This window comes from Micromys minutus, assembly GCF_963924665.1.
Source record: "Micromys minutus genome assembly, chromosome: 8".
Lineage (NCBI taxonomy): Eukaryota > Metazoa > Chordata > Mammalia > Rodentia > Muridae > Micromys > Micromys minutus.
Window position 1 is genome coordinate 47,003,543 of NC_137977.1, and position 19,692 is coordinate 47,023,234.

The 19,692-nt window shown below is 36.8% G+C and overlaps 1 protein-coding gene across 3 annotated transcripts in view; it reads left to right on the forward strand.

The window, feature by feature from the left end:
• The window catches only part of CSNK1A1 (casein kinase 1 alpha 1), a 32,208-nt gene extending 14,449 nt beyond the window's left edge, over window positions 1-17,759 (forward strand). Inside the window, exons 5-11 of one of the 3 annotated variants that reach the window (XM_080920205.1) lie at window positions 839-922; window positions 4,308-4,447; window positions 6,025-6,103; window positions 6,673-6,747; window positions 8,112-8,218; window positions 9,764-9,912; window positions 16,872-17,759. In XM_080920205.1, the coding sequence (XP_080776331.1) occupies window positions 839-922; window positions 4,308-4,447; window positions 6,025-6,103; window positions 6,673-6,747; window positions 8,112-8,218; window positions 9,764-9,912; window positions 16,872-16,879 (642 nt within the window). In that variant the 3' untranslated portion in view covers window positions 16,880-17,759. The remainder of the gene's footprint in view (window positions 1-838; window positions 923-4,307; window positions 4,448-6,024; window positions 6,104-6,672; window positions 6,748-8,111; window positions 8,219-9,763; window positions 9,913-16,871) is intronic. The other 2 variants (XM_080920206.1, XM_080920207.1) reach the window with 2 other exon arrangements.
• The last annotated feature ends 1,933 nt before the right edge of the window (window positions 17,760-19,692 follow it).

Genomic DNA, 19,692 nt, shown 5'->3' on the forward strand with positions numbered 1-19,692 from the left:
AGTAAAATGATTTGTGGCACTGCTTACCTGTAGCAGTTTTGAGAGACCATAGGACAGAAGTGAAGTGCTTCATTTAAGATTCAAATGTAAATGTTCCTCTTGGATACTTCAGTGACTTGTTTCTGTAGTTGGTTTTGGGGTTTTTTGTTTGTTTGTTTGTTTGTTCCTTTGTTTTTGGTTTTTGGTCTTTTCTGTACTACTATAGTTTGAAAGTGCCCATTGTGTAAGACTGGCTCCTTCAGTCAGCTTGTACCAATAGATTTGTATACACAAGGGATCAGGCTTGATGGGGTGGGGGCAGCTTCCGAGTTTGGTTTTTGAAGTTAAAATTTCTTACTTGGAAATTGTTCTGAATTTGATTTTGGAGTAGCCACTCCAATCTTAAGTGAATTTGCTCATCCATTCCAGTAATCGGCCCTGCATGGTTTTAAAATAAATTTTAAGGTGACTAAATGCCTTCTACCTCTTCCTTACTGAAGATTTTTTTTCCTCCATTCATTCTTTTTTGGGGGAAGGGCAGATTGTGGTTTTAAAGATTGCAGATCCAAATTCCCCATTTTTTTAATTTAAAAATTAAAGAGCCAAATGTCACCATTGGTATCCCTGTTCCAGGCAGTGACACAATCATAGTGGCATTAAAAACTATTCTAGAATTCAATGTTCTTGAGCATGTGATTTTTATTTGGAAAACTAAGAAGCTACAGTGCTTGGTGGAAGAAGGATGGCATTTGGCTACCCTGTTCTTTCTCTAATGCCTCGGTGTTGCCTGTCTGCGCCGGCCATTGTTGCAATGTACGCAATACTGTTTGATGCACTGCCACCTCTATTGTCTGTTCAGTGTTTAGAATCTCCAGTGGGGAAGAGGAAAAGAAGCATGACTGTTAGTCCTTCTCAGGACCCATCTTTCTCAGGATTAAACCAGGTCTGAAACTGTCTCCTATTCCAACCTCAACCCCAAATTCATGTGCTTTTCTTTCTTATTGTTTTATTTTAATTACTTTTTATTTAATTCTGGGGAATATAGATCTTGCTCAAGCACCTCTTATGTTGGCATTATTCAGACATACTTGGCAAACATGTAACATTACTAAGATATTTTTGTGGCTTTTACTTAAAACTTTTAAAGCTTAGATCAAGCCTGAATGAAAGTAGGATATTGTTTTCGTTTTAGGTTGCTAACATTGACGTGAGGAAATTCTATTAGTTTAGTATTGGAACCTTTACTTAAAAAATAAACCTGAGGTAGACTAGCTTTAAAAGTGTGTTTGGAGTTGGAGAAATTAATACAGAAACTGACTCTCACTGTGCTGTAGTGACTGCTCCGATGTACTTTCCTCTCCTTCCCTAAGAGCCTCAGGTAAGTATAGGTCAGGCTTCACAGCCAGTCTTCTCAAACTTGATTCTGAAATCTGGCTGTCAGCCTTAGTTTCTACCAAATGGTTGCTTAAAAAGCATTCTATGCTCTAGACTAGAAGACACTGTATTCATAATAGAATAGTGACAATTTAGGAAGTAAAGAAACTAAATGGTCAGTGACCATTAATAACACAGTAACTGGATATATGACTTGGTTTAAATTTGGGCAGGATAAACAACCCAGTAAGTTAATTACTTTACATTTTATTTACTTCTCTAGAAGTTGTAGCCCCCCTTCCCTCCACCATGTGATACTTGTTTTTGTTTTAAGGCCAGGTCTCTAGCCCAGTTGGCCTAGAACTTAATATGTACATGGCTGTGCCACCATGCCATTATGAATTATTTGTTTTGGTTTTCAAGACAGGGCTTCTATGTGAAGACCAGGCTGGCCTAGAGAACTCAGATCTGCCTGCCTCTAACTTCTTAGTGCTGGGATTAAAGATGTGCACTTCCACCACCCAGCTCCAATATAGATTTTTATAAAGACAAAGGAACATTTACTTTTTGGTGCTTTTGGAAACCAACGATTCTCTAGTTTTTGATACTGTATTCTCTGTGAAAAGATTATATTGGTATAAATAACCCAAAAAAATGAAGGAATGTGCAATGCTGTAGAATGGCTTAATCTTTAGTTGATTTTTCTGCACTGCCCCAGTTTTTGTTTTTGATTTTTTGGTGTGTTCAGTACTGTTTGGGGGCTAGCCTCCTACTGTTGGAAGATTTCATATACTCAACCTTACGTAGAAAAAGAAATGCCACTGTTGGACTGAGTTGTGGTTGGTGGTACATGCCTGTAATCCAGCATGAGGAGGATAATCACTGAGACTGGTTCTCAATAAATAACCAAAATGCCTTAGTGCCGTGGCTTAATCTTGGTTAGGAGTAAGAGCACATGATTTGATGCATTTGTTATAAGAGGAAACAATTTGTAAAAACTTAATAGCCTCATTTTTACTTACCCATCCATGTATATATTTTGCTTACATTCTGTAGCATGACAGCTTGATAGTCTAAATGTCTTAAATTTTGTTAATATTATGCAAGCTAGTTAGATTGCAAATAATCACTACAAGTTCACGGGAAGGAACTTGTCCCACTAATGATGATTGCCTGTGTCTTTGAAGGTGCAGTTCTTACGCTTAACTGATACTGACTTTCCTTACTTGGTTCTCTACCTTTATGTAGTTTCTTAGTAGAGATCGGACAGGGAGTGTTTGCTTTGGGGTTGGTTTGTTTGTTTGTTTATTTTATACTTTTGTTTTTAATACCGTTTCCTCTTTTTTGTAGAGGAAATAACTTTTTAGTACTGAGTTTTCTTGCTTCAGTCTTTGGTTGTTTACACAGTATCTGCTTATTGAGTACCAGCTGTCAGGCACATTACTTCCACATTAGCTCATTTTCCCTTCTCTGAAAAACTGAAGGGAGTAACAAGACTTATTTTAAATACCATGAAACTGAATATCCTTTGTTGGATTTTCTGTTTCCATTGTTAGTCTGCAGAACTGTGTGCTCATTTACTATGAGTACACTGATGCTGGTTTTCATCCTAAGAGAATGATCAGTGTGAGCTATGTGTATTAAAATATGTTCTTAAATGACTTGATTGCTTAGGGAGTTTAATAGTTAATGTATCTCTCATTAGTCTTGTATTATAGTAGATTAAATGAAAGTATAGTGTATAATAGCTGGCAGAAACAGGTTTTGTTCTGGTTGGGGGGCAGTGTCTCACTGTAGCCTTGGCTAGCCTGGAGCCCTTTTTATAGAGCAGGCTCTCCTTGACGGAAAAGGTCTGCCTGTCTTTGCCTTTCCAGTGCTGGGAATAAAGGCATGTGCTGCTGCCCCTGGCTGATGTTAATCAAAGAGATCATTTGTTTACTTATCTAACATGTCTTAAAAGATTAAGTTAACATATTTCCTAAGACATCACAGATTCCACACTAGCAGGAGACCCATTAAAGTAACAAAAAAGAATAAAGTGTAGATATAATTTAAAAAGGAACAGTCTTACATGTATTCTATGTGCACATAAACATGTCTAGCTTGATAATGTTGGAGATAGAATTTTATTGTACATAGTAGGATAAGTAGGACATTTATAAAAGTTAAAGCTTCAAATACATTGGTAAGCAGAAATGAATTTTGTTATCTTTTCATCAAAAAATGGGTTTTCCTTTAAAAGCTTCAGTTTTGTAAGCCAAATTTGAATTACTTAGTAGAATGTACTGTTAGTCCTTTATTCCTAGTACCATGTAGATTATATACAACTAAACATTTTCTTCTAAAATGCTAATGTGATTTGGGTTAGCTCATTTAAGCAGATAATTTGTAAGCCACCTTAGTTTCAATGCTATGCTTTTATTTTTTTGGATTAACATTTTATATCTTTCAGATACCTTGTGAAACAATGTAATGCATGCTTTTTTATTTTAAAATGTTTTATTAACAATACCAGACTTTGAGGATTATGTTATTGAAACAATTAGCTTTTTATTAACTTACTAAAGAGTGTTCTCTATGAATAAGAAAATCCCCAGACAGCTGTGCATAGATTTGAGGCATGCTTGTTTTATCCATAAAAATGGGCTGTCAGGAGCATCCTTGACAGCTCTGCTGTGGGACATGTGTATTCTTATGTGAGAAGACAGGCTACTGTGTGTATAGGAACTGGAGAGATGAAGCTACACAAATAAGGATAAATTACTAGGTGTAATGAAGGGGTGGTGGTTAGTACTTACTGGTGAAGAATAGTAAAGGTTTATTGGGATGTTAAATCTATAATCTGTTCTATTTAGACTACATTCTGGTATTTGGATATACTAAAGAGTAAGAGCCTGTTTATGTTTAATTGAACAAAGTTAGAAACCTAATGTCTCTTTATTTCTCTTTTAAAGTTATTCCTTATTGATTTTGGTTTGGCCAAAAAGTACAGAGACAACAGGACAAGGCAACACATACCATACAGAGAAGATAAAAACCTTACTGGCACTGCCCGATACGCCAGCATCAATGCACATCTTGGTATTGAGCAGAGGTAAGTCTTATCAAATCCAAAATCAGGGCAAACTATTGATGGCTTTTCTTGAGTTTGTATTTAAGCTTCTTAATGTCTTAGGGTACTTCTTGGCTGAGGATCTGAGGAATTGCTTATTGTTTAACCCTTGCTGTTAGCTAGTACAGAGAAGCCAGTTAAATTAATCGGGGCTTTTTTTTTTTTTTTCTTTTTTGAGTGTTGTGATAGAAAGTTAAATGTCTAGTATAGTAGCATATACCAGCAATCTTAGCACTAGGAGGCTGAAGCAGGATGTTAGTGATTCAAAGTCCTTTTTTCTGGGCTATAGGACAAGTACTAGATAAGCAGGGGTCTACATTATGAGATCCTACCTAAGAAAGGAAGAAATGGAAAAGCCTATTAAACATGGAACTTGAAAAAATAATTAGTTATTTTGACATTTATTTTGCAGTTTAACATAGGCCTACTCTTTCAGTGATGGCCTTGGGCATTGTGTGTCTTAGTGCCACTCTAGTTAGCAGTGTGAGCCAGCAAGAGTGGAGCCTAAAAATGAGGCAGACTGAAGTGTCATGCAGGCCAACTTTATTCAGAGGGTTAGACAATTTATATTCTGAGGGTTAAGAAGAGTCACCTGAGTAAGGTGTACAACCACAAGCAAAAGTTGCATATGACAAAAACATGATTTTCTTTGGAGGCATATAGACAATTAACAATACCCAGTTATAATGAATAATCTGCACTAAACTCTGTTCCTGTCCACTACATCTGGGAGGAACTGGAGTCACAAGACTCTAGTCTTGTGTTCTTGGAGTTTTCTCACAGCACCCAGAATCCCCTCATAGGACTCCATTCTTGGAGGGACCCTGTTCCAACAACTTGAATTTCTGAAGCAGGATTACCTCCCCAATTTGAAGCCAGCCTCGGAACAAATAAACAAAAACCAGATGGTGATTTGTGAACCACAATCTCTGTGGCTTCCTATTTTTGACTTGAGGATTTTTTTTTTTTTTCTTCTTAGGCTAGTTTTTCCTCCTTGAATGAAACAAAAGCATAAAGTGCTATGTGTTTTTGAGTTGGGAATTTCATAGTTGCAATATGGGAATAGAAATGAATTTTTGAATATTCCTGTTGCACTGTGATTGGGTTGCATTTATTTTATGTGTTATAAAGTATTGCCTATCCAAATAAATACTCCCCCAAAAAGGTATTTTCTGTTATTAAATATCTTTGGCCTAGAACATGTGTGTGAGCATGTGTGTATATACTTGTGTGCTCATTTTTTTGTTTATGAATTTAAGCATCTCTGGTCTTTAGGAGTTGCAAAATTAAGACCTATTTCTACTTGCTTTTTATTATTCGTTAACTTTAAGAGGGTTGTTTGCCTATATTGACATTCTTTTAAAAACATAATTTCAAGTTCTATGACAGTCTTGAGTAGTTATTGCCAAGTAGTTATTACTTTATTACTTTAATTGCACAATTTTGTAAGATAAGAAGTAGTTGTTTATCTTAGTTTGTGAGCATTTCTTTTTGTGTACAGTGCTTAGTTTTCGTGTTTTCCCATGATCTGTTTTACAAAATAACATTCTCTTTTCTAGTCGCCGAGATGACATGGAGTCTTTAGGATATGTTTTGATGTATTTTAATAGAACCAGTCTGCCATGGCAAGGGCTAAAGGTAAGTAGACTCAAATTACTGAGGGTTGTTTTTGTTTTATCTTATTTGAAGGAATGAGGCAGGTGACCTCAGAGTTAGGGAGGTGGCACGGGCAACCTAGGCAACATCTCAGATGGAAGAGAGCTTTGTAAGGGGAGAGAAGGAAGGAAGAAAATAGCTAGAAGGTGTTTTCCAAATCTGAGGTTCAGCCTTTAGTTTGGGGGTTTTAAATTTAACCATTTTGGTAGGAAATTGGTTAACTGCAATTGTTTGTTTCCTTGTGCTGGCATTCATTGGTGAAAACTAGCCCTATCCAGGGGAATCACGGGTAGGGTTTGATGTTGAATGTATGAATAAATCGATGGTATAGAATTTAATAGCTATTTTGAACCTTTAAAGGAAAACAGTAAAATGCCCAATTCTTTCACATATAGCATTATCCAATATGAACTTGGTTCCGTGCATTTTTTTTAACTTGGTTTTCACATACTGAATTTCTAGTCTATGTCTCTTTATTTATTCAGTGAGTTTAACTGCTGCACTTCTAAGTATTAAATCAATTTATCTTTGCATTCCTCATTTTCTTATAGGCTGCAACAAAGAAACAAAAATATGAAAAGATTAGTGAAAAGAAGATGTCCACTCCTGTTGAAGTTTTGTGTAAGGTAAGTGTACATAATGAATGCTTAAAGAAAATTAGTGTGGTGGTATACACCTATAATTGCATGACTTGGAAGGCAGAAACAGTCTTGGTCTGTATACACAGCAAATTCAGAGCATCCAAAGCTAATGTAGTAAGACTAAATAAAATAAATGATGTGGGCTGGTGAGGTGGCTCAGTAGTTTTAAGAGGTGCCAGATGTGTTGTCGCACTTGTGCCTTTAATCCCAGCATTCTGGAGTCAGTTGAGTTAGGGTGGGACTGCCAGGCTAAGTAGAGAGATCCTATCTTATAAAAAAGAAAACAGACAAAAATAGTAGTTGCTGCTCTTTCAGAGGATGCAGTTCAGTTCCCAGTGTGTCCATTGGGTGGTTTATAACCACTTACAAGTCAACTCCAGGCACTCTTTTCTGTCTTTGGCCTCTCTGGGCAGCAAGTATACATGAGTACACACACATATATACATGCATATGTATATGTATATAAATCTTTTTAAAATTAATTTATAGAAAGGGCAGCAAGGTGGCACAGTAATTAAAGATGCCTGCCATTGGCTCTTTTCATGAGTTTGATCTCTGGAACAAATGGTAGAAGGAAAGAACCAACTCGGACAAGTTCTTCTCTGTTCCACATGCACATCCATTCACAGACACAGTATACAGAAAGTAAGTCACAATAGTCACTCTAAGTTAAAAAAAAAAAAAGCAAATCTGACTTTAACAGAAAGGCACATGATCTTAGGGTAGGGACCATACTCTAGTTATTTTCCCAGTATGGCAGAAGTCAATTGTCTTTGTATTGCTCTCAAGTCCTGAATTGTCTGGGAGCACAGTGCTCTTGGAAAGGGTTGTTTCTTTCACAGTTGTCCTGGAGTTTCTATTGCTGTGATGAAACACTATGTCCAAAGAAGCAACTCAAGGAAGGAGTTTGTTTCATCTCTTATTACTGAGGGAAGTCAGCAGGAATTTAAGACAGGAACCTGGATAAGAACTAAACCAGAAGCCAGTGGAGGGCTCCTGCTTTCTGCTTGCTTGCTCCCCAGCAGTGGCACGAGCCCCTGTGAGAAGGATCAGTTATCAATAAAGAAAATGCCCCACAGGTTCCTTCCCAAATGACTCTAGGTTTTGCCAAGTTAACTAAAAACAAAACAACAAAAAAGAATAACCAGAATGACAGTGGCATCTTGAATGTTCTAGAATGAGTAGATGGTTGAAGTTTAGCTAAAATTAATTAGAAAATCAGGCATAGCTTTCTACAAAGTACCGAAACAACTTACTTAAACGTTTTTTTGCTTATAGTTTGAAGTTTTGATTTTTTTTCTTCTAACTTGATGTTTTGCTTTTCACTCTTTTAAATGTTGAATTGTTAGGGGTTTCCTGCAGAATTTGCCATGTACTTAAATTACTGTCGTGGGCTGCGCTTTGAAGAAGCTCCAGATTACATGTATCTGAGGCAGCTGTTCCGCATCCTTTTCAGGTCAGTTGTTAAGATATAAGTGGCTGCAGAGAGATTGCATATTCTGGTATATCCTAGGAATGTCAGAAGCTACACCCATAGTCTCACCAATATAACTGCTTAAACTAAGAAATCTTGAGTGCCAGAGAAATTGTCTTTCCTAGGAAGAATACACCAGTCGTCAGCCCTGAAAATATAGCATACAAATATGTCATACATACTGAGTAGATTATACTTCTGGGTGGGAGTGGGGGAATAACAATTAATAAAAAAAAGATTATGGTTGCTGTTGGTTTTAATTTTTTTATTATTTTTAAGAAAAGGAGTAGCATGTAGGTGTGTTTGAAGGGAGGGAAAGAAGGAAAGGATAATGTAATCTCAGAGTAAAAAATTTAAAGTGATTTAAAAAGAAAAATTTTAAACAGTTGTACAGAACACCATTTAAGTACCAAATAAAAAGCATTAAAAGTGGGCATGGTAACATTGCTTGGGAGGCAGAGGCAGGCAGATCTCTGACTTTCAAGACAGCCAAGGCCACACATAAAGTTGTCTTGAGGCGGTTGGAGCATGGGGTGTTAGAATACAGAATCTGACAGAGGTATACCCAAAACTCCAGCACTTGGTAGATAAAGGTAGAAGCACTGGGTGTTCCAAGATAATCCACTGCACTAAAGCTAGTGAAGACTAGACTTTAGAGTATTTATGACTCGGGTTTTCTGGAGGAACCAACAAGTAAGTCATTGATTAGTGTCAGAAATGATGTTCCAGGCTACTATTTCCCTCACAAGCTGCCAGTTTTGTGCATGCTCCCCTAGGAGGTTCTAGGTAGCTCTGCTGTCTCTGCTTACTCCATTTTCTCATTCTAACATGCCCCTTTTGGAGAAATGGGCTGAGGGTGGGTTTGGTTTTTTTAAGACCAGGTTTCTCTGTGTAACAGTCCTGGCTGTCCTGGAACTTGGTTTGTAGCTAGGTTGCCTCAAGCTTAAAGAGATCTACCTGCCTCTGCCTTCCTCTGCTGGGATTAAAAGTATGCACCATTTTCTAAAAGTGTGCTGGCTTTTGGGGGATCTCACTATAAATTATGTGACCTCAAACAGAGATTAACCTTGTGAGATGGAGGTTAAAGACGTGCTACTATTCTGGGCTACTTTGGAGAGAATTAAAAAGGCAATTTTTATTTGAAAAGTTTCTGTAATTCTAAGATTTTTTTCCCCTCAGTTGACATGTAAGAAATAGTTATTTACTGAACAATTTTTAAAGTTACTTGTGGGAAGGAAAATCCTTAAAGTTATTGAGCTTATTAAAAAAAAAAAAAAAAAAAAAAACAACCTCAATGTAAAGAAATGTCCTGGGTTGCTAGGCACAAGAGTGCTTGCCTTTAATCTTAGCAGTCAAGAAAGCAGCAAGTAGGTCTCTGAGCTTGAGGGCAGTTTGATCTCTACAGAGTTCAGATCAGCTGTAGCTATCTGTATAATAGGAGAAGTGCCCTAAGCTGTCTTGGAAAGTGAGTTAGCTATTTAGCGGGATAGTACTATTCAAGGGTTAACATAATGTTTTTTTTTTCAGGACCCTGAACCACCAGTATGACTACACATTTGATTGGACAATGTTAAAGCAGAAAGCAGCCCAGCAGGCAGCCTCTTCCAGTGGGCAGGGTCAGCAGGCCCAAACCCCCACAGGCAAGCAAACTGACAAAACCAAGAGTAACATGAAAGGTTAGTAGCCAAGAACCAAGTGACGTTAAAGGGAAATTAAATGCAAATTGGATAATTTATTCAGTTCTAACAGTGTTAGATCAAGGAGGTGGTTTTAAAACATAAAATTTGGCTTCGTATTTTTTTTTAAAAAAAAAAAGAAAAGAAAAGACGTCCTTGGAAAATTTGACTACTAACTTTAAACCCAAATGTCCTTGTTCATATATATGTATATGTATTTGTATATACATATATGTGTGTATATTATATCATTTCTCTTGGGATTTTGGGTCATATTTAACAACTGCATCTTATTTACTCATTCATTAACCCTTTTCCAAAATAAACATTTGGTGTTGGGAATATGGTATTGCCAATCAATCCAAAATCCTAGACCTAACACTTGTTGATTTTTAATAAAGAATCTGGTTAGCCATGGTATTTTGACTTACTTTCAGACTAACAGTGTTAAAGATATTTTAAATTTTTTTGTTTGCATGTTAATGCTTTGGCATTTAATGGGAAAAGTGAACATGATCTAATTTCCAGAGGTGAGTCTTGGCATTGCCTTCAGTATGTCTGTCTGCTCAGTTGCAGAAACCTTGATAATTACAAAGCTCAGTATAGCTTCCAAAATCAAATTCTCTCTAATGAAGTATGGCATCTCAATTTCAGAATGATCTTTCTTAAGGGAGGCACTTTATTTAAATGCTACGGAACTTAGCACTAGGGTTCTGTGTGGAACCTGAAGCCTGCAGTTAGGCTGTCAATTGAAGATGACTGAGGCCAATGCCATTGAGCTGCTAGTCCATCTCTGTCCCTGTCTGGCACCTTAGTGCTTCTGAGGAGTGAACTGTTAGAGCACAGCATCATTCCCTATTCCTGGTGCCTTAGAGTTCAGCTCCTCCTTCCTTCCATGTTACTGATTCTCTGGGACTTACCTACTGAAACCTGCCTGCTTTGTGCAAGTGGTAGGCAGGTAAAGCTTGTTTCTGATTACTCAATTTCTGAAAGACTGCTCTAGTCTGAACTGATTTTCAAATATTAGTGTTCTATATTTTAGTGTTGTATTTAAATAATTCTTAAGCTTTAGAACATCTTCCAGAGCTGGGTATAGTTAGTGATGCAGGCCATTAAGCCCAGCATTTGGGAGGCAGAGAAAAGCAGATCTCTGAGGCTGGCCTGGTCTACAGAGTGAGTTCCAGGATAGCCAGGGCTAAATAAGACCTTCTCTTTTTAAAGAAACAAAGAAATGCTTCTAGTGTCTGAAGAACATTTGAAAAAATAAAATGAACTGATATCATCCTGGTCCCAGTAGCTCAGCTATTAATGTGAAAAGTCGAAGGGAAAGGCTTTTGAGTCTATGTTTGGGAAGGACTGAGCTAAAGATTTGATGTGGGTGGGGTTTTAGATGATGAGACCCAGGCTCAAAGGCAGAGCAGTGTGTTGAGGCTACTCTGCACCTAAATTGGGACTTTGAATTCTTTAATAAAGCTAAGCTTGAAATCTCATCTGGCCTAGAACAATTTTCTTCAGGCATTCAGCAGCCTTCAGAAAGAAGTATCTTAATTTTTACTTAGTTTTATTGTTCCAATTTTACTATGTGTTTCTTAATAAACAAGCAGAAATTTTGTCCTGCTTTATCTAGGTATTAAAGACGAGAAGTTGGATCCACTGAGTTAGTATGTTTCCTTGAAAAAGAAAAGTGATTAAACTTAAGTTTAAGCCTGCCTTTGTATCGTAACTTTTTCATAAAAGTCACTTGAAATCTTAAAACGGTTAAACATCATTAGACACAGTGGTTGTGCAAACTATTACATGTACATGGACTTGTAATGTTCTGAAATAAGAGTTTTTTTTTTTTTTAATAAATTATTGTGTTATTATTGACTGCTTTCAAAGGTACATTTCTAAGGCCAGATTCAGTGACATAATTACTTATAAGTTCAACTACTAGGAGGCAGAGGCAAGAAGATCAGGAGTTATTGGCAATAGAAAGAGCTCCTACTCAACAGTGGGTGGGTGGAGTAGGTTACCAAGAGATTTTTTTTTCCTTAAGCACAATACTGCTTGGGGCAGGAGAGATAGTTGGTAAGTGCTTGTCTTGTAAGAAATGGGACCTGAGTTAATCCCTAGAATCCAAATTTAGAAAGCTAGCAAGCTCCAATAAGCAAAAGCTACGAAGAGAAAACCTATCTTGGGGGTGGGAGGGGGGCTAAAGGAAGAAAAGGTCAGCATGTGTCCTGAATCCCAGCAAGCAGATCTGAGTTTAAGGCCAACCAAGGTGACTAAGACCCTGTCTGAAAAACACAGAGCTAACAGGCTGTAATGATGTGTACTTGTGAGCAAAGCCCTGGGGCTTGCTGGCCAGCCTGAGTAATTAATGAGCTCCAGGTCCCCAATGGAAGACCCTGATTACAAAAAGGTGAGATATCTTAAACATCTGTAAAAATTAGTGTTTAGGATAAAAAGCTCTCTCTGTACATAAAGTTAAGAAACTGCTTATACCATAAGGGTGGCTTGAAATGAGCATGAGAAACCTAATCTTAGACCTTCTGCCTCTCACATTGTAGGTTAATGGTAACTTGAAACTCTTAGATAATAGGATGTACATAGAACTATAGGCTATTTCTCCTACTATACTTTTGATTTCATGGAATCCTCCAATAATGGATTACAATTATTATTATCATTATATATCTCTGCTCAAAAAATTATAGAAAGTGGCTAAGGGTGGTGGCACATGCCTTTAATCTCAGCACTCAGGAGATAGGAGTATGGATCTCTGAATTTGAGGACTGCCAAGGCTATGTAAAGACTTCAAGGCAAAACAATGTAGGAGGTACTTAGAATGCTCATACATTCTAACTTTCTGTTTGTTCATAATCTCCGAAGCTTGCATGTCAGTAAGCTCAGTTTCATCATCTTAGAGGCTCTCTTCAGCAAAGATCTTCTCAATGCTAATATTTACTGATCAAATTTGAGTTCGTAGAGAAGGTGTTTTGGGTTGGTTTCTGGTTTCTCAAGTTCTTGGTGGGTGTTGGTTTTTTGTTTTTTGGTATGCTTCATATATAGAAATACCAGAAAATTCTAGCCATTCACTAAGCATATACAAGGATTCTTTTAAATCTTGTGTGTTTAGTTAATACATACTTGTTTTTTAATAGGTGGATTTCTGGTCTAAAAACTTTACTTCTAGGCCCTTTCGTTACTGCATTTCATAGCTAGTCAAGACCAATAGACTTTTTTTTTTTAATGTCTTGGTTCCCCTCCCCCCAATATGCTGAAGTGTCTGAAACAATAGAATAACAAGTTTGAGGGCCTCCTGCTCCATAGTGAGATCTCTTATCAGAAACACAATACATACAGAGAAAGTTTAATGTCACTGTTTCTTTTGTTACAGACAGCATGGGAGAGAAATTTAGCTAGATCATTTAGAAGGCAGATCTTCATGAGATTTTACTCTCCTGCTGTCTTTAACTATTCACTCACTGTCTCAGGCATAATAAGTATTAAGCACCTTTATTACAGTATAAAAGATTATGATGGCCTTCCAAGATTTGAAGTGTCTTTCCCTCACCTCACACCTACCTGTATCAATGTTTCACCAGCAGTGGGCTTCACCTATTTCCATGTAGCCTAACCCAAAACAGGGAAGGGAAGATTGAGATATCTGGAGAGACTTTACTACCCTTAATACACAAAGTCCAAAGAAGACCAGGGAACTGAATCTTCTTGCTGAAGTCTGGGTTTTTGTCAGCCTTTTTCATTGTGGACAGTAAAACTGGAGAGAATAACACTGTCCAAGAAGAAACGAAGATGAAAGTCCAAGAGAACTCAGGCTTGCTGGGTCTGTTAACTCTTCAGCATGTCAACTTCTGTGGATGGTGACTGTCAGACCTTAACAGTGCTGCTGAACCTGTGTAATGCCCAATCATCTGCCAGTTGGGAAGGATTCATTCATAACAGGTATTTTAAGCTTAACTACTGTAGAAACCTGTTAGAAAGTGAAATCTGAGTAGAGAAGACAGCAATTGAGACTGCTAATCTGTTGGTACAATTCAAGGATGGTTTGAGCCTGTTCCATATAAATTACCAGTTTGTGATTAAAAAAAATACTTTAATCTTTCACAGTTTTAGTTATTTGTAGATATGAGTTACTAGGCTTGTTTGGGTTGTTGGTTTTAGTAGGATGTAGTGGGTTTGTACATAATGACAGCTTAATTCAGAATTTAGCTTAATTTTGTATAACTAGAAGACCATATACAAATGTTGTAGAAAACAATTAATTAATATAAGTAACATCGTATGGTGATTATTGAATTGAAAATAACTTCAGACGGTTTCATTCTTATTATACTGTAGAAGGAGCCTAAATTTCAAACGCCCACTGAAAATATATAAGCCATAATCACATGATGGCCCTTTCTTATAATCCCATCAATACAGACATATGTTGAAACAGGTGGAACTGTCTCAGAACATAACAATGTCTATTTTAGATGGGTTCTGGTCCTATCTTTTTTTTAAAAAAATGAATGCTTGAAATTGACTCAGGAAAGATATTTCTTGTAGATTTCTTTTTGAGGGAATAAAGTATGTTACATAAGTACTTTTTCTATTCAAAAACTAAAATAAACTTAATAACTTAATACAGCTTAATTACTGGATAATCATACTAATTCTCCAACATTGGTAATATTCTTCATTTTACCCCTCTGTAGGAACAGAACTGTTCATGCCCCATTTTTAACGGAGATTATAGTGAAGATGTACTCTGGAACCAAAGGTGCCACCCAGACTGCAGGATTTTAAAATCAAACAGAAGACTAAAGCTCACTGGAAGATAGTGCTTGTTGGTAGTTGAAGATTGACAGTTGGAGACCTCCTAAGATGTTTTTCCTTCTTGAGCACCATCAAAGGACAGACAGTTCATTGGAGAGACAATGCCTGGGTAGAAGAACATCTACCATTGACCTGTCAGGCTGAAGAACCACATCTGAATTGACTGCTGTATTCTACCCAAAATAATGTTAGACTAACCTTGAGCCAGTCCCTAAACAATTGTTGATCACAGATGAACTACCAGATACCACAAAGATAGACTTCTGACATAGAACTTCCCTATCATTAAAGAAACCCAGTTATTTGGTATTTCTGCTTATAGTTGTAGTGAGTGGCTTTCCCCTTCAAATCTGCTTGCATGAGGGATATCAATTTAACAATCAAATTACCAAAATACAATTACATGATGACAGCAAGTTATTACAAAGAAAAATCCTGGTTTTAGTAGCTGGAAAATCATGCTGCTTTTTATAATATTTTTGAATAACTAATACTTAAAAGCCACATCCTGATGATGGGTTAAAGTTCATTTTTGTTTAGCTAGTCCACAGTTTCTTAGTTTTAATAGCTTCTTAGCTTGTGAAATTGGAATTAGATCACAGGTGTGGTCAGGTTTATAGGTGCAATTAAGTCTTGTTTGATAGCCTTTTAAAGTAGGGAGCTAGTCCAATAGAGGCAGCACTAGCAGACGATGAAAACCAGCATCCAGACCCTCAAGAACCAGGTGCATATGTAGGTCACATGTAATTTCGGCACTGGAAATGCAGAGGTAGGATCCCCAAAGAAAGCTGGCTAAATTGTAAACTCCAGATTCAGTGAAGGGCCCTGCATGAGTATATGCAAGGTGGTGAGCCATCTGGAAAGATAACCTGATTTCAACATCTAACACACATACCTACACACATGTATATGTACCCACATAAAAGAGCACACATGCACAGAACACTTTTTTTAAGTTTACCAATGCTATTTCATAATCTTTAATGTTTACTTTTTGTGATTTTGGGGTTATGGAATCAGTGTTGGTTATGTATGTATTGTTTCCTAGTAGACACTTTGGGAAGGGGGAATAAAGTACATCTTTGCCTTCAGAGCTTAGGTTGTCACATTTAACAAATGAGAAGTTCCTAGTTAGTGGGTGAAAATATATCTACTACCCCTCCCCAAAGTGATAATTATAAGTGCCTTTCCTATTTTATTCTTGAAAATATTTGTAATAGAAAGTAGTGAGAGAATTTTATATCCTATGAATCACAAAGGAAATATCCTATCAGTGCTTGAGGAGGAAAGGAGAGCAGTATATTACTGACAAAAGCATGGGTTTTGTTGTTGTGGTTTTGCTTTTTTGTTTTTGCTAAAGAAGTCAAGAAATAGTCAGAAATGTAGTTAGGTAACCTCAGGGGTTTAGAAAGGAACAGACCAAATGGCCTTTGTGGCATGTTCATGTTACTAGGAGGTGGACTATTTATTATTCTATCTTAAGGGAAAAAAAGACCAGTTATTTAAAAGTAGCAACCCTGTGTTCCCCTTGTAAGTAAGAGAACTGTATATCAGGACAATTCAGAAAGTACATAAAGTAGTTTATGTACTTCTAATTTAGGAGTTGGTGATAAGACTTAATCTTTTTAATGCAATGCTGGAAGTATAAAGAAGTAAGATTAACGTGAGAATTTTATATAGAAATCATTTCTTAGGGGCACAAAATTCATTAAGGCTTAGTATTATGTAATCTCTTATCAGTAATAATGTACACAGAAAGTTGTGCTCTAATCTACTTAGAATAATACTCTACTGCTGTAGTAATATCATCTGGTTTTCATTGCTTGTTCGGTTTTTGAAATAGTGTGTTCTTGGTCCCAAAGGTGAAGAACTAAGCATCCTCATAACAATGCTAATATAGCTAAGAGTTTGGTGCTGAGACTGTAGACTGCTTCCTGGGCTATTCAAAATGAGGGTGGTGAGTGGCTTTAGTTAGAGATGCATGTACTGTTTGAACAAATTTAGGTTGATGATTTTCCAGATAAAAACAACAGCACTTATAAGTGATTATTGTCCTACTTCTACCTAATTTGGGGAGTACTCATAAAAATGTTTAAAACTTGTAACATCTTTTTTCTCTTTCAATTTTTTAATAGGTTTCTGAGCATGAATTGAGGAAGAGAAGCAGCAGAGCAGATGACTGGAGCAGCATTTGTTTCTCCCCAAATCTAGACGTTTTAGTTCATATGTACACTAGCCGGTGGCTGTGGACAACCATGTACTTGGTGTAAAGAACTTAATTTCAGTATAAACTGGCTCTGGGTAGCACTGCTGATCCTGAGCTGTAGCCGCTGTAATTGTGAATATTAACTGAGGTAGTGAAACATGGTGTCCGGTTTTCTATTGCATTTTTTTTTCAAGTGGAAAAGTTAACTAAATGGTTGACACACGAATTGGTGGAGAAATTGTGCATATGCCAATTTTTTTTTTTTTTTTTTTTTTTTGTTAAAATTCTTTTATTTTGAACTATACTGCTTTGAGATCTCATTTCAGAAGAACGGCATGAACAGTCTTCAGCCACAGTTGTGATGGTTGTAAATGTTCACAATTGTGTGTTCTTAGGGTTTTCCATCCCTGGGGTTTGCAAGTTGTTAACTTAAAACATTCTTTAAATGGCTGGCTTCTTGTTTGCAAGCCAGCTGATATGGTAGCAACCAAAGATTCCAGTGTTTGAGCATTTGAAAGACTCTGCCTGCTTACCTGTGCTAGAAATAACAGCATCTAAAGTGAAGACTTAAGAAAAAAACATAGCGACTACTAGATTATCTTTAGGACTCTGCATTAACTCTATAATGTTCTTGCTATTAAAAAAAAGCATATTTGTCACGGAAATTTAGTTACCGTCTTAAAACTGAACATGTATGTGTGTTGCTTAGATAAATGTAATCACTGTAAACATCTAAATGATCTGGGATTTTGTTTTTATTTTGAAATGGGAGCTTTTTGTTTACAAGTTCATTAAAAACTAAAAACTGTTTCTGTAAGGAAGTGAAATTTCTTTTAAACAACAAAATGCCTTGCTAACTCACTATGAAGTGTGTGTGTGTGTGTGTATATATGTATGTGTGTGTATGTATAGAGATACATACACACACACATATATATATATATGTCCATCCCCAGTTTTTTGTTTTGTTTTATATTTTGAGACAGAGTCTCGTTTTGTAGCTCTAGCTGGCCTGGAACTTACTGTATAGACCAGGCTGGCCTAGAACTCTCAGAGATCCTCCTGCCTCTGTCTCTAATAGTGCTGGGACTGAAAATGAGCCACCATGCCCAGCCTTCCCTAATTTTTGATAGACTACTTCAAGCCATTTGTTAAATGATATTCCTTTGCTGCAATTATTATTATTATTATTTTTTTTTTTTTTTTTGGTCAATCTGAAAAAAGGCGTTCTTTCACTCCTTGTTTATAGCTACAGGCACACCACCCAGTGCTTCAGCAGAGGAACTGATGAGAGTGGAAGTGTTAAAGGGTTTAACCACATCACAAATTTTTCTTAAAGCCTTGTAAAATGGCTGTAATGTAAGCGTGTCACACAGTGTGAAGTTAGTGATTATCAACCCTCAAGCCCTACCTCTCCAGGTACCTGTGCACGCTTCCCCCAGTCTTTCGGTTTTTTTCTCTGATCCAAGAGAAGGGAAAACTCAACTGACAGTAATTCTTTAAATGGTGTAATTTATTCATTTACAGCATGTCAAGATAAACATTTGTCTGAAAATGCTGCCAGGAGCTTATTGTGTAACTGTAGGTATTTTGTATAATAATCTTGAATTGTAAATTGACCCATGTTTGGTAAGAATGTGTTGGAATTGATTTGTAGTGGCTTTCCTTTTCTTGGTTTGTTTGGTTTTTTTTTTTTTTTTTTTTTTGGACAGCAATAATTCCATGATTGCCACATTCTGTCACCAAGAGATGTATTATTATCATAAGCCTGAAATAATCTTATGAGGTGAATCTGATCATGGGGTGGCAGCTTCGTGTTTCTTTTCTAACCTTGATTGTCAGTTAAGGTGTTTGTTTCTTGACTAATAAACCCTTTGATACTTTTAGCCGGAAATCAGTCTCATAAAGCTATTTTTGAGTATAGTTTGTGTAAAATAAAAATGTTCAGCTTCGGTAATAGCTTTCCAAGCTGAACTCCCTCTCTAGCAGGATATTTTTCAGTGCTTTTATTTACTATGCACTTAGACTATGCACTTTTCTGAAATATTTTTGTAATACTTTTTTGTATTTTGCCATTTGAAAAGGTTGTGGTGTCATTGGTATGTCATTAAGTTGCAAGTTTAAAACTGTTGTTAGCTTTGTGAATCAGAATCCAAAACTGTTTCCATCCTGGTATATTGTCGTCCCGTCTGCAGCTGCAGCTGGAATCCGTTGATCTTCTAGCTACCATTCATTTCCTTCACAGTTCACAAAGAAGAGCGTGAAATTCAGTGAATGCAGTTACTAACCCTGTCTGGAAATGAGTCTCATTTCACCAAATCAATTGTTTTTCCACTAAAATGATGGTAAAGGTTGAAGACATCACTTTGAGATCGGAAGACCTCACCACTAAAGGCTCCACAGTGGCTGGCTCGGCTGAACTTTAGGTTACCACTCTTTTTCTTTGTTCACCCATTGGGTGATGCAGTTTTTTAATTGTTGGGAGATGGCCATTCTAACTACTGTTGAATGTCTCTGTTTTGGGAAGGTAAAATAACAAAATAAAAAATATATATATATGAAGGGAGAGGCTGGTTGTCTCTCCCATGTGGTTGTGCATATGCTCTTAATAACCCACAAGTGGACATAGAAGGCTTACCTTTGCTGTGATTTTCTCTCTGCTTTAAGTCTATCATACTGTAAATATTTCGGAGTGTACTGTAACACGAGATGAATTGTTATAAATCATGAACCACAGAGATGGTATAGTC